Source organism: Erinaceus europaeus, chromosome 16 (assembly GCF_950295315.1).
Source record: "Erinaceus europaeus chromosome 16, mEriEur2.1, whole genome shotgun sequence".
NCBI lineage: Eukaryota > Metazoa > Chordata > Mammalia > Eulipotyphla > Erinaceidae > Erinaceus > Erinaceus europaeus.
In genome coordinates this window covers 56,399,258-56,415,139 of record NC_080177.1, presented here as the reverse complement: position 1 = coordinate 56,415,139, position 15,882 = coordinate 56,399,258, and the positions used below count along the sequence as shown (strand labels likewise).

Genomic DNA, 15,882 nt, shown 5'->3' with positions numbered 1-15,882 from the left:
TGTTGGGGCTCAATGCCAGCACTAAGAGTCTGCTCAGCTCCTGGTGGCCATCCCCCCACCCCATTTTATTGGATAGGACAGAGAGAAATTGAGAGAGGAGTGAGAGACAGACAGGGAGAGAGACAGAGAGAAACCTGCAGACCTGCTTCACTGCTCATAAAACTTCCCCCCTGCAGGTGGAGAGCAGGGGATCAAGCCTAGATCCTTGTGTGCTTAACCGGGTGTGCCACTGCCCAGTCCCCCTCAACTACTTGAGTCACGCCCTCCTTATGACCTTCGTCAAAACTAACCCTTATTCTTCTGAGGTCTACTTCTTCCATGAAGGCTTTTCCTGAGAAATAATCACGTTTCTGATTGCTAGTAAGGGAAGTGGCACAGAGTAGGATTAGGCTGGGGCATGTTTCCTCCTCTGCTCTGCTCACGTAGTGGTAGCCTTGCACTCCTAGCAAGAGCTAAATTAGTTCTTTGGTCCTCAGGCTTCTTCACTATAATGATCTCCTCTTGCAGTTTCCTACCAATAAGCTCAGCCCCAGCTTGTTTTACAGTGCTGTCTTAGGTTCTCTAAGGGAACACTCCTGTTTCTATTTTATGGAGATTCATGATCCGTCATTACAGCAGGTAAGTAGTTAGGACCAAGCATACACAGTTGAACAAGGCCATATGAAAATGAGTCAGACCACCTCATCTGAATATCAGCATATTCATAGTAGAGAGTTTCTACAGATGATGCTTCTTCAGACTTTTACCACCAAGTGTCTGAGAAGCCAAGTCCTCTTTCATTTATATCTGCTTACATCTAGAATGGTGATTTGAATCATAGCACAGGTATAGAGAGAATACTGAAAAATTTTTTAAAAAATATTCATTTATTTCCTTTCGTTGCCCTTGTTTTCTTGTTGTAGTTATTATTGTTGTTATTGATGTCATTGTTGTTGGATAGGACAGAGAGAAACGGAGAGAGGAGGAGAAGACAGATGGGGGAGAGAAAGATAGACACCTGCAGACCTGCTTCACCACTTCTGAAGCGACCCCACCCCTGTAGGTGGGGAGCCAGGGGCTCGAACCAGAATCCTTACTCCAGTCCTTGTGCTTTATGCCACCTGTGCTTAACCCGCTGTGCTACCGTCCGACTCCCCCTGAAAATTCTTTTTTTTTAAATTTCTTTATTGGGGGAATGAATGTTTTACATTCAACAGTAAATACAATAGTTTGTACTGAAAATTCTTATATGGCCCTTGCCACAGTCATGCAGTTTTGTCCCACTAACTATAGACTCTGGGCAGAGAAAGCAATGTCTGCTTATCAGCATTTTCAAAGCCCTCTCTGCAACCCGATTTCCTTCAGTTGAATTTCCACCTCTTTCCCTACATGCACCTCCTTCACCAAGCACCCCATAAATATGAGAATACTCATGGCTACTTGTGCCTAACTCATGTTTTGACTTTTACTATTCCAATTACTTCATGCCTGGAAACCTTTCCCCATTTGAAGGCATTTAGAGGTCCTGAGTGAATTCCATCATCTCTACATAGACTTTTCTAGACTATTCTAGCCAAAAGGGTATCCCTAGCATTTACTTGTGCATTCTATCCATTCTGCATTCATTGTAGTCAGACTTTAAGAAAAGTTTATGTTTCCCAAAGGCTAGTACAGGAAGTTTCACATAGCAAATATTAATTACCAGATCTTTAGAATTCTGGTACAAACATGGCAGAAGCATAAAAAAAAAGTAGTTATTCATGTGATGAAGTGATTCTATAAAATGCCTGAGAAGAGTGACTCAGAGATGAGAGAGAAAGGAGGAGGACTCATCCTCATTGCTTTATGTTTTGTCCTATTGGCAGCCTGCACCTACCTGGCTGGTGTCTATGGGGCATGGGATGAAAGAGGCTTGAGAGAGGAACTGGGTGGTACCCAGCAGGTCTCTAACACCATCAGCGTCACGTTTATACTCTTTGACAGGTTCCAGTCTCATCTTCTCTTTTGGAAGTAATGCTTCATAGCAAGGGGCATAGCCAGAAGGAGGCAGGAACTTAAATTCTCCATGACGCCCACCCATCAGGAAACGCACTCTGTCATTTGGAGAGATCCAGGGAGAAAGGTTAAAGAACACTACAGCCCAACCAGGTGAAGATTAAAGACTGGTTCTCCCCATCTCCAAATTCTTTTCTTGGGAGGCGACTGAATTTGGATTCAATACATAGCAGAGCAGTGGAGATGAAACTGGCAGTATGTGAATCTCTGCTGATCCAGAGTGGCTAAATTCTTAGAAAGTAAGATTTACGTAAGTATTCCTTGGTATTAACAAGTAGCTATGTGTGAGGGTAGGTAGCAAGCATGTGCAAGGAACTGGGATCAAACCCCAGGTCCCCCATCTGCAGGGAGAAGCTTCACGAGTAGTGAAACAGTGCTGTAGTTGTCATTCTTTCTCACTCTGTGTCTCCCCTCCCCCCTCTCAATTTTTCTCTGTCTCTAGAAACAAAAACAAAAAGAATTATAGCCTAATCCTACTCTGCTGGGAGTGGTGGATTTGTCCTGCAAGCACTGAGCCCCAGTGACAATCCTGCTTGTAATAAAAATACAATAAAAATAAAAGACTTATTAAAAAATAAGTGTAGGATCCTGTGAGAGAGCTCAATTTGTACAGCTCACACTTGACAGTGTGCAAACACCCATGTTGGAGCCACTGGCCACCGCATGGGAGTACTGTGCAAGAGGTAAGTTTAATTAGTGGTGGAGCAGTGCTGTTGCGTCTCTCCCTCCCTCTATCTCTCCGTCTCTGCCTCTTACTCTCTATAAAAAATATTTGCAAGTAGTGGCAGAATCTTGCATTACAAAGCCCCAGGGAAAATTGTGGTGGAAATAAAGTTTTTCTTCCTTACTCTAGTAGTTAAATCAGAATTGTAGATCACATCGCTAGAGTTACTAAAGAGCATTAACATTGAGGGGTGGGTGGTGGTGCACCTGGTTGTGCATGCATGTTACATCGCTCAAGGACCCAGGATCAAGCCCCTGGTCCCCACCTGCAGGGGGAAAGCTTTGTGAGTGGTGAAGCAGTGCTGCAGGTGTCTCTCTCCCTCTCTATCTCCCCCTTCCCTCTAGATTTCTGGCTGTTTCTATCAAATAAAGATAATGAAAAAAATCTAACCTTTCTTTAAAAAAAATAACACTGATAATATTATTCTCTGGAAAGATCATATAGCAGCATGGTAAAGTCAATTTTTCATAATTAAGGGAATCATGTCACCTATCAATTAAATATGTGACATAACTATCAAGGGAAAATAGAAAGCTCTTATTTTTAAAATGCAAATAAATTATTAACAACAGAGCATGAAAGACCAATGGCATATGCGCTAGATGACAAAAATGATATATGGAAGAGGTTGCAGTTACTCAAAGCAGCCACTTGAGGGCGACCCTGAAGAAACATCAACAGGTGATTGCAGCCGCAAGGAGTGTTTGTTCTCTAGGGTATCTGTGCCTTTTCAGGTCTATCATTTACGGTCTGGCACCCAGGCCTACTGGAGTCTGACACACCAGTAGTGCCCTCAGGGATTCCCCAAAGAAGGGGGGGGGAGATAAGGAAAGTTCATGGTAGCTGCAAGCACTTATCAGCAAAGCACTGGAGATTTTCAATCCTTTAGTCTTGTGATTGGGATGAACTTCATGTATAGGTTGTATATGTATTCAGAGGTTGGGTAAGCTTGAATTAGATCCCAATGCTTCCTCTGAAAGGAGGAGGGGAAGAAAACAAATATTTTCTTTCTTTTTTAATCTTTATTTATTTATTGGATAGAGACCGCCAGAAATCGAGAGGGGAGGGAGTGGTCAAGAGGGAAAGAGACAGAGAAATACCTGCAGTCCTGCTTCACCACGTGCAAAGCTTTCCCCCTGCATGTGGGGACCGGGGGCTTGAATGTGGGTCCTTGTGCATTGTAATATGTGCACTCAACCAGGTGTGCCACCACCCAGCCCCAATGTTCTCCAAATGAGACGCTACTTCTACTGCTACGCTGCAGCTATATGAAGGTTTCGCAGGTCAAGTGAAATTACATCAAATTGATGCAGAAATAGGACCACACTTTTAAGTAATTAAAACCTGACAAACTAACTCTTCAGGGTCAATAATAACTTCATGAACGAAAAAATCAATACACTTGATATCCACTCACATCCTCCCCATAACAGCTATTACTGAGCACTCATGGATCAGACACCCAACTAGACAAACAAGCATAACTGCTAATTAGGAGACACTCGGTGAGGGACTTGAGAGGGTGATGTGAAATATTGATAGTTTCAGACTGGGGATGGGTTCCAGACCAGAGTCGACGAAGACTGTCCTAAGCAAGAATCAGTGAGTTCATAGTCTGAAGTAGGTGGCTTGGGAGGTTTCACTGGGGATAAAGTGTCAGACTCCCAAGCATGAAGAAGTTTCAAGTTTGATCCCTGGGATCTCATGTACCAGAGTCAGAAGTAGGTGGCTTGGGAGGTATCACTGGAAATAAAGTGTTGGACTCCCAAACATGAAGAAGTTTCAAGTTTGACCCCTGGGATCTCATGTACCAGAGTATTGCTTTAGTCTTCTCTTCTCTTAAATAAATAAATCTTTAAAGGAAAATATCCTGAGCATTCCAAGCAGAGGAACATGTGCAAAAGCCCCGAGAGAGGAAGTACTCCCTCTAATTGGAGAGGAGTCTGGATAAGGACACCCACCTTGAGCCTGATCAGCAGTAGATGAGGTGGGAGGGGGGCATCAGTATGACTTCAGGGGAGAACATTTAGAGGGCTTGCAAGGAGAAGCAATCCAATATCCTTCTAGCTGCTTCACTGCTGGTCTCTGTGTGTGTGACCCGTCAGGGGGCAGTGGGCAGAACCTGAAAGAACTCTATGAAGATGGGCTGGACTAAAGCCTTGGTGACTAAGAAAAAAAAGCAGCAGCAAGTTCTAGCTTTGTTCACTGATGGCGAAGTAGGAGTGTACATGTGCAAGTGGCCAGAGATTTGTTATCTGGAAACATGATTATGATGGAGCAAAGCTCTGACAGTCATCTTTGCTATGAGGCCTCACTTTCTTTAGCTGGCATATTCTGGTAGGGCAGCCTTGCAGGGAATCTAACTTCTGGCTAAGTGACTGTGATTGTGCAAAGAGACTAATTTTCAAACTGCAAAGTAGAAATCTCTCCAAGTGAGAAACATTAAGAGTTCCCCCCCTTCCCCATACGAACAGCTTCTTTATCCAAGTGGCATTTTATAAAATGCTATTTTAAAATTAATTACAGAAATCACACGAAACCTCCCAATTTCTCATTTTAAAGTACTAAACAACACTGCCATAGAATTAGAGCCATAATTGTTCCTTGAGGATGTGCCTGCTCTGAATGTTATGTAATAGGGGACAATCTATGGGGAATAAGGATATGAACAATGACACAAAAGAAACATTGAGTCATTAGCCTGCAATGTTACTAATTTCGTGAATGTCCAGAAAATAATGACTAAGTCTGGAAATCATTGCTTGACAACCTTCCAGTTCATTTGCAACACAATAAATTGTGTCACTGATACACTGAAACTACGGGGTAAACCCTGGATCTTTTCCATCAAAGAAATAGTGTAGTGAGTGTTTGCTTCTCCTCTCACAGAGCATCTCTCCTGTGAGAAGCTTGTTCCTCTCATCAGTGTTTAGATTTCAAGACCCAGGAAGTGATCTCTTATGAGCACTTCTGTATGAACTTAATTATTCATGAGTTCTCTTTCCAGTTCTGTTTAGCTTTAAATTTTACATTTTAAAATTGACTGTCATCTTTTTGATATATAACCAAAAAAAGATGAGGCTCCAGGTGTTGAGCAGAGGCACACGGGTTGAGTGCCTGTTACCATGCACACAAAATTGGCTCCAAGTCCCTGTCCCTCAGCTACAGTGGGGGGAGCTTCACAAGCGGTGAAGTAGTGCTACAGGTGTCTCCCTTTCCACCTCTTTGTTTCTCCCCATACCTCTCAATTTCCCTCTGTCCTATCAAATAAAATAAATGGCTATTAGGAGCAATGGGTTTGTTATGTAGGCACTGAGTCCTAACAATAACCTTGGTGGTGATAATAGAAAAAGGAGGAGAAGGGGCTAGGTGAAGAGGAGGAGGAGAAGAAAAAGATAAAAGGAGGGGAGTCAGGTGGTAGTGCAGCGGATTAAGCACACATGGCACAAAGTGCAAGGACCGCATAAGGATCCTGGCTCGAGCCCTCAGCTCCCCACCTGCAGGGGAGTCGTTTTGCAAGCGGTGAAGCAGGTCTGCAGGTGTCTATCTTTTTCTCCCTGTCTTCTCCTGCTCTCTCCATTTCTCTCTGCGTATCCAACAACGCCATCATCAACAACAACAATTATAACAATAAAACAACAAGGGCAATAAAAGGGAATAAATCATAAAAAAAAGATAAAAGGAGAAAGATGAGGAGGAGGGAGATGGAGTTCCATGGGACACTTAAAGAGAACAATGTTCTCTGGTTCTATACTTAGTTATTAAAAACATAACAATCATTTGGTTATAAATAAATATATATATTAGTGATTTATAAAATTATAAGATAACAGAGGTATAATTCCACGCCATTTCAACCACCAGAGTTCTGTGTCTCCATTGCCTCCATTGGAAACTGCATTAGTTCTCCCAGGATCACAGACATGTGTTGACTATTATTTATATATGCTTGCCTATTTTTTTCTATGGTCCTGTCTACTTTCCCTTTCTAAGTCACACCTACTACTTTTCAGTGTCCTTTCTTTAAAATGTTTTAATCCCTCTTATCTCTTTGGGTCCTGATGGAATTGGAGTTCAAAGTCCTCTGGTCATCTTCGCCCTAACATTTACCCCTCTGGGAATATGAAACAAAATTCTTTATGGGGTGCACAAGGTAGAGCTGGCTTCTGTAACTGATTCTCTGCTGGACACAGGTGCTGACATGTCAAATCATAGCCCCAGCCTGTTTATATCTTTCCTTAGTGGTGTTGGGCTCTGGGACACACCAGTGAGGTCATCTGCCTAGGGAGTACAGGATGAAATCATAGTAGTACCTGAAACTTGGTGGCTGAAATGCAGTAAGATGTAAAGCAAGACAAATGTTTAATGAACAGCAACCATACAGTAGGACTAGAGCAGATGGTAATATGGATTTTAGGGTGGACAGAAACCAGAAAGTCTATCTTAGGTATGTTCCTAGGGGTCCATGACTGTAGTAATTTTTGCTGGAGCTTGATAGCTAACATGCAGGTGGACTAAATATATTGTCTGGCAGATGAGATTCCATAGTATGGAAAAGGACAAGCAAAATGGATCAGTACAGACAGCAACTCCCAAACTTGAAGAAAACATATCAATACAATTAAGTATTTACCATGTCGAGGTGGGGGAAGGGTTGGATGGTACCACAGCTGATTAAGCGCACATGGTGCAAAAATGCAAGGACCGGCATAAGAACACTGGTTTGAGTCCCCGGCTCCCCACCTGCAGGGGATCACTTCACAAGTGGTGAAGCAGGTCTGCAGGTGTCTATCTCTTGTTCCTCATCTTCCCTTCCTCTCCTTATTTCTCTCTGTCCTATCTAACAACAACAACATCACCATCATCAATGGCAACTGTAACGATAATAACAACAACAAGGGCAACAAAATAGGAAAAAAGATATTTACCATGTCCATCTGATCTGGGATATATATATATTCCTATTTAGAACAGGACCCTGTATAATCTGAGTCCCTGTCAGTCTGTGTTCGCAGACCATGGTCACTATAAGTCTTCATTTCTGTCCCTCTAGTAGCCACAAAATCTCATCAAGTACAAAGTTAGCAGAGCCAGACATTGGTGTTTACTGTGTACTGAAGCATTCATCTGCAAAGGCCATTAAGCTATGCTTCAGTCAGTAGAAAGAATGGACCTGGTTTGTTTCCAGACTCTTTCCAGACATGAGTTCTTGCTCCCCAGCAAGAGGGGACTTGGACAGGAGCTGCTGCCAGGCATAGCCCCCATCTGTGACTCCTCTCCTCACTCCCTATAAAAACTGCTGCCCAGAGTCTGTGGGGAAACATCCAGTGAATTGTGAAACACCACTAATTTTGGTGGTCAACTTTAAACCCTAGTCCAGGAGATCTAGACTCAGTGGCTCAAAGGCTTGAAGGGAACCAGAGAGAAAATTCGAGAAACCCACTTTAATTGTTAGAGGGTATTAAAATAAATACCCCTCCTTTCCCCACCTTGGAGCTTTTAGGAGAGGTACCAATGGCAGACAATTCAGAAGACTCTGGTGTTTTCACATACTGAATCGAGGTGGTGCAACTGCACCACCATGTGACTATCGCTCACCTCTGAGCTGATAAGGTAAAAGATTCATCTGAAGGGGCCAGGTGGTGGCTCACCTGGGAGAGCACACACTTTACCATGTGCAGGGACCTGTGTTTGAGTTCCTGGCTACCACATGGGAGCACCTGCACAGGGGATGCTTCATGGCAGTGGAGTAGTGCTGTGATGTCTCTCCTCCCTTCCCCTCTCTGCGTGTCACACTCTACCTAAAAATAAGTCAACAGGGTTCACTGGGAGCAGAGAGACTGTACAGGTACTGAGTACCTGCAATAACCTTGGTAGGGAAAAAGACAGAAAAGAAGAGAGAGAGAGAGGGAGAGGGAGAGGGAGAAGAGGGAGAGGGAAGAGAGGGGGAGGGAGAGAGAGGGAGAGGGAAAGAGAGAGAGAGAGAGAGAGAGAGAAAGAACTAAATAAAGGATAAAGGACTTATTTGGATAGACACTCCAAGGAGAAATAGAGAAATGATGAAGGATTTAAGGAACCACTCCAACGATGGTAAGTCTCCCTTAGAGTCAATGGGGGAAACACTGGCTGAAGGTGAAAGCAGGGAGGAGTGGGGGAGAGAGGGAGGGAGGGGAGAGAGAGGGGGAGAGAGAGAGAGAGAGATAGAGATGGAGAGAGAGAGACTGAGAATTGCCATTCTGCTCTGCTCAGAGGGGCTCAGAACTATGAACCTAGAAAAGCCAGAGAGCTATTTCCACAGTGAGCCAGCTCTTCGCTATCTTGAGAGGAATTATGTCCAGAAAGTACACAGGAAGGCAAGCAGAGGACAGTGGTGCAAGAGCTGAAGGAGATGAGAGGCTGTGGAGGTAGATGGAGGGAGGAAGGAGAGAGGAGTGGGGGTCCACTAGATGGGAGGAGTCAACCTAGGTGATAATGCTTCTATCAAAGGAGATGACCTCTGAGACATTCTGTGAAAATGATGACAGTGACACAGAAGAGATAGCAAATGTGCTTGTGGCCTGTTAAGTCAACTGAGCTCAACTCCACAGGAAGTCATTCCCTACTTCTTGTTATCTTGCCCCCAGGCCCTGAGCTAGAGGGTTAGAAATAGCAGTTGGCTGATTGAGGCAGTGTCCAAGGGCTCAAACCACCAGCTTGTAGTGAACACCAAGTGTTTAAATTAAAAGAAAATGAAATTTTACATTCCTAGTTAAGATTATTTTTGCTCTGAAAAAGAGTAATAGAAGCTATTGCCGGGCTAGTGTTGTGGGTGTTTCTTCCCGGGCATGTGCTCTCTGGGTTGGAGAGAACTTGACCAGAGCCAACCTGGGCTGCTGCTTACTCAGCGACACAGAAGAGAGACCAGGAACTCGTTGCAGAGCGGGAACACATGCTTTTTATATCTTAGAAACCAGAAGTGACAAGTGGGAAAAGGAAATGGCTAGGAGAGGGGGTGGAGAAAAGAGCGCAAAAGTAGAAAGCTTCCATAGCAGCTGTCGCAAAGGTTCTAACCAGTGGGATTAACCAATACCCTGCAGGCAGGGCAGGTCTCAGGCAAAACAAGAATTATGTAAATAGACCATAGTATCAGCAATGGAGCAGGGGGGCTGGCGTAATGCCCAACAAGCTATAAAACATGTTTCAAAACTTTTCCAGGGCAAAAATTCCATACTATGAATTTGAAGGACTTAAAAAGACGAAGTTAGGGAGTCGGGCGGTGGCACAGTGGGTTAAGCGCATGTGGCGCAAAGCGCAGGGACCAGCGTAAGGATCCCGGTTAGAGCCCCCGGCTCCCCACCTGCAGGGGAGTCGCTTTACGGGCAGTGAAGCAGGTCCGCAGGTGTCTATCTTTCTCTCCCCTCTCTCTGCCTTCCCCTCCTCTCTCCATTTCTCTCTGTCCTATCCAACAACAAGGCAACGTCAACAATGGCAATAATAACCGCAACGAGGCTGCAACAACTAGGGCAACAAAAGGGGAAAAATGGCCTCCAGGAGCGGTGGATTCATGGTGCAGGCACCGAGCCCAGTAATAACCCTGGAGGAAAAAAAAAAAGACGAAGTTATACCTGACAAGTCTATTCCTAGCAGTCAGTGCCATGTGGCATTCAATGTTTACCTTTTAAATAGTTTGTTCTATTTGTTTATGAATAATTTCCCATTAGACTTTAAATCTCCCACCGTTAGGTAAGTATGTTCTTCCCTGCTCCCCTTGGGTTGCACTGAATTCCCCACCATCACAAAAACAATGTCAAAGTTGAAACTAAAAACCAAAAATGTTATTTAAGAAATGATTTTATGGGTCTGGGTGGTGGCGGACCTGGGTAAACACACACATTACAATGTGCAAGGATTTGGGCTTAAACCCCAGTCTCTACCAACAGAGGGAAAACTTTATGAGTGGTGAAGTGCTGTTGCAGGCATCTGTCTCTGTCCCTCTCTATCTTCCCCCAACCCTCTCAATTTCTGTCTCTATCCAATAAATAAATAAATAAATTTTTAAAAAGAAATGATTTTAGCAAAGTGAGCTCTTCTTTATCCTCAGGGTTTATTATTATTTTTAATCTACAGAAATGGATTTTGAAAATTGATCTCATGAATCAATTCAGTCTCTTCCACTAAAGCACTTGTTCCATCTTCTGGGAGTCTACCTAGAACTCAGACACTCCATCATCTCTCTAACAAAGCAATTCCTCTCCTAATTCCTCTCTTCTAGTCAGCCACTGACTGTGTCCAGAGATCCCTCTACCTAAGCAGTAAGCAATGGGTAGAGTAACAATCACCCAGGAGCTGTAAGCTTTGAGGATGTGTAGAGGAATATTTCTATTTATCTGACTTAAGCTGGAGGGCACTGAGCCAAGCTGTATTGTCTGAGATTTGTGCATGCCAATTTACAGAAGAGTTGAAAATGCCTAGGGCAAATTATGAGCTTTTAAAAACTGACCCAAAGCTTTGCTGAGCTCTCTCCTTTCATAAGGCTACATTATTCACAACCTACTAGCAAATGTCTTATTAGGTATCAGTTAAGTCTTATTAGGTGTCTCACTGCTCTTATCTGTCATCGAATCCCTGCTAGAGATGGGATAGTATTCCAAAGCAGAAAAGGATACAGGCTGTGGTTAAGAAGAGAAAGAATTTGTAAGTTTGTGCTGACCTGCATTCAACTCATCAGCCATGATTCCAAGTTGTATCTTTAGTCCATATAGCTAAGATAAGAGGCAACTCAGAGCTATGTGTATTCCCACATCCATGTTTCCTCTTGCCAATATCTTATGAAAGCTTAGGGCAATCGAGCCAGTGTTCACTGTGTTCTCCTCCGAGGTGCATTCGTTTCAGCAATAATCTCCACAGAAAGCTGGATGGCTACATGGTTGGTTACCTGTGGTCTAGCCAACTCTGCTGCATACCAAGAGAAAGTGAACAGCACTGCAGATGCCAACCATCTCTGGATAGTGCTATCTTTTTGAATTATCAAGGGATGATTCAATACTACAGGGGATTTAATTATAGCTATAAAATACATCCCATTATAGTGAATAACTCATCACTTTCTTGCAAATCAAAGAGTGGCATCTGGATTTTATGGTATACTGCCACATTAGTACAATGGTCTTCAAGGGGCTCATTCCATAATGTCATTGTGTAGGGTGAGATCACCTTTTAAAAATTTTTTTTGTTTTATCTTTATTTATTGGATAGAGATAGCCAAAAATTGAGAAGAGAAAGAGGAGGTGGAGAGGGAGAGAGACAGCTGCAACACTGCTTCACCACTAACGAAGCTTTCTCTCTGCAGGTGGGGACTGGAGGCTTGAACTCAGGTCCTTGTACACTGTAACATATGTGCTCAGCCAGGTGCACTATCACCAGACCCTAAGATCACTGCTTTTTAAATAATTTTATTTATTTTGTATAGAGACAGAGAAATTGAGAGGGAAGTGAGGAGACAGAGAGGGAATGAGAGACACACCTATAGCACTGTTTCATCATAAAGCTTCCCCTTGAAGATGGAAACAGGTCTTGAACTCAGGCCCTTGTGAATCATAATGTGTACATTCTACCAAGTGCACTACCGTCTGACCAGAGGAATTTTTTTAAATAATCTTTTTTCTATTATTATCTTTATTTACTGGATAGAGACAGACAGAAATTGAGAGGGAAAGAGGTGAGGGAGGGAGGGAGGGAGAGAGAGAGAAAGAGAGAGAGAGAGAGAGAGAGAGAGAGAGAGAGTTGGAACACTGCCTCACCACTTGAAGATGGGGACTGGGGGCTTGACCCGAGTCCTTGCTCATTGTAGCATGTGTGCTCAACCAGGTGCACCACCACTCAACCCCCTGTGAGGAACTTTTAATAAGGGCTTCCTGCCATCTCAGTAATTCAACCTACACATGCATCACCCCAAAATCTAGTCTATTAACATGAGGATCTTCTGGAACCCAGGAGGTCATACAGTGAAGAGAACTTTGAAGTTTCAAATTCAATTCCTAGCTAGCATCATACAGCTGCCCCAGGTCTCTCACTAATAAATTCACATAAATAATTCATAGAAAAAACATGACAACCTACTGCACTAATAGACCAACTTTGAAAGTGTGAGAAAAAAGGTCCAGGAAATATATCTCAGCATGCTAGGCTTAATGCTTACAACAGGTTTGTACAACCCAAGCCTAACTGCTCTGCATGGCCAGCAAAGATCTGTAACTCTTCAAATACTGATAGGTGTCAATGGAGTCAAAGCTCTGGATGCCAGTGATAGCCAGCTGGATACCTCATGCGAATGAGGAGGCATGTAACCTGCTGACCACTGCAGCCACAATCTGCTGCAATTACTTTGGGAGTGCTACTTAGGAGAGGTATTGAAATCAAGAATGTTAGAGATTTTTGGCTTGACTTCCTTTTATCAGTGGTGCTATGCTATGGCCCTATGCAAATTTGCCTGCTCCATTTGTTCTCCTCAGCAAACTGTTCTGCTGATATAAACTGTTTTAAAATTCCTTTGATTTATCTTAAAATGAATAAAAAGCAAAACCTCTAGAGATCACTGCTATACCACATACAGTCCGTGAGGCTGTAGGTTGGTGTTATTAACCCCAGGCTTCTTAAGATGAGACTTGAGTCTTAAGCAATCATTACTTCCTCCTGAGTTAGAGACTTCAAGTCAATTTCACACAGGGATGGGTAGCAGCACATCTGGTAGAATGTGTGTTACTATGAGCAAGGACTGGAGATCAAGCCTCCAGCCCCATCTTTGGGGGAGCAGTGACAGTGAAACAGTGCTGGAGGTGCCCCTCTTTCTCTCTCTCTCTATGTCCCCACTCCCTCTCCATTTGTCTATGTCTCAATCAAAGTAAGAAAGAAGAAAATGGTGCAAAGCACAAGGACCGGTGTAAGGATCCAGGTTCGAGCCCTCGGCTCCCCACCTGCAGGGGAGTCACTTCACAGGTGATGAAGCAGGTCTGCAGGTGTCTTTCTCTCCCCCTCTGTCCTGTGTATTCCCTCCTCCTCTCTCCATTTCTCTCTGTCTGGAAGGAAGGAAGGAAGGAAGGAAAGAAGGAAGAAAGAAAGAAAGAAAGAAAGAAAGAAAGAAAGAAAGAAAGAAAGAAAGAAAGAAAGAAAATGGCCACCAGGAGCAGTATATTCATCATGCAGGCACCAAGCCCCAGCGACAACTTTGCTGGCAAAAATGAGTAAATAATTTTAAAAATAAAAGTACTATAAACAAACCACATGGAAGAGGACCAGGTGGTGGCTCACGCAGTAGAGAGCACACATCACTATGTGTGAGGATCCTAGGTTCGAGTCACCAGTCACCATGTTGGAGTGCCTGCAGGGGGAAGCTTCATGAGCAGTGGAGTAGTGCTGCAATGTTTCTTCTCTTTTTCTACCTCTCTGTCCCTCTCTATTTCTCTGTTTTTCACCCTCTATGAAAAAGAAGGGGGGGGGGAAATGACCACTGAGAACAGTGGAGTTGTGGAGACATGGAGCCACAGTAATTATCTTGATGGTGGAAAAGGAAAAATCAAGTCACAGAATAGAAAAGAGGCACATTTTTAACAGTTAGAAGGGAGCGCCTATTGATTTAAGGATTTTGTTAGTAATCACTCAAGTTGCCTTTGATTTTTGCCGTGGTTAAGTCTAAAAAATATATGTATTTTTTTTTTTGCTCTTTGATAACAGCAGGCAGAGACGTTCTAGCTATTATTAACAGTAGAGTTTGTAATTATAAAAATAATGGTGAAGTTACAACTTTAGAAGCATGACCTCAGTAAAAGTCATTAAATAGGAGGAAATGAGGCTGTAAAAGAGAAATCTAATTGAGAAGTGAAAGACATCACCTCGCACCTTGCTGGGAAAGGTGACATACAATCGGGAATTTTTTGGTATGAGGTGAAAACAATTTCTTTCCAATTTTATTATTAAATGCATTTGTTTTAATAAGATACTTTAATTAAGTTGAAATGAATATCCCAGTATTTCTCTTTAAGTTTTTCACAACTGAAATAGTGGTTTCAAGTTCCCGTGATAACCCTAGTGGCAGTATATGCATACATATTTCATTATACTATAGATCATTATGTAACATAAGTGACAGGATGTACTAAGCCCAAAGAAAGATCCTTAGTCAGCAGAGTGGAATAGACTCCTTTTCCAGAGTTTTGACTTCTAGCTCTGTAGTGCTTTCTCATGAAGAAGAAAAAGGGAGAGGAGGAGGGGAAGCATGGGGGGAGACAAGGAAGAGAAGAAGGAGGAGGAGGACAAGAAGAACAATAACAAGAGGAGAAGAAAAAGAAAATTGAAACTATGGGAGTCAGGCGTTAGCGCAGCGGGTTAAGCGTACGTGGCGCGAAGCGCAACGACCTGTGTAAGGATCCGGATTCGAGCAGTGAAGTTGCTTCACAGGCAGTGAAGCAGGTCTGCAGGTGTCTTTCTCTCCCACTCTGTCTTCCCCTCCTCTCTCCATTTCTCTCTGTCCTATCCAACAATGACATTAATAACAACAACAATAATAACAATAAAACAAGGGCAATAAAAGGGAATAAATAAATATTTTTAAAAAATTGAAACCCAATGAGATATAGTCAAGACCAAGGAGGGGAGGTCTGGGTTACTGAGTCTATTAATTACTCAGAAGCCTGCAGACCTGGAAACGGGCTGCTCATAGTGAAGCTACTTCTCCAGAGAAACCCCAGAATCAGCAGGTGCAAGACCTGAATGGTGCCGTGTTGCACTTTGATTTCTACCCACTCTGAGTATCCTTAGGGAGTGATCTTGAAGTGAGTGCAGCCTAGAATGTTCCTAGAAGTGACCATGGAATGTGAGCTCAGACTGATAGGGATGCTAAATATGAATAGACATGGGCCCTAGGTCAGAATGATGGAGTTTACAGTTCATGGTATTTATATAGGTTTCCCATATTTGGGAGCTTCTCTTTGCCTTGATGCAGCTTTCTAGTCTTATCCACAACTCTGACACCATTTCCCCAGATAATGCTCCCAGCACACCTACATGTTAAGCTGCGGGGCTCAAGCAAAAATTAGTAAAGTCATGGGCCCCTTGAAATATACTTAAAACAGACTTCCTAGTTCTTTCCA

General features: G+C 43.2%; 1 protein-coding gene across 1 annotated transcript in view; it reads right to left on the bottom strand.

Annotated features, from left to right (window-relative positions):
- RYR3 (ryanodine receptor 3) overlaps positions 1-15,882 on the bottom strand; it is a 691,732-nt gene that overhangs the window by 283,493 nt on the left and 392,357 nt on the right. Inside the window, exon 20 of the mRNA XM_060175180.1 lies at positions 1,856-2,072. Coding sequence (XP_060031163.1) covers positions 1,856-2,072 — 217 coding nt within the window. The remainder of the gene's footprint in view (positions 1-1,855; positions 2,073-15,882) is intronic.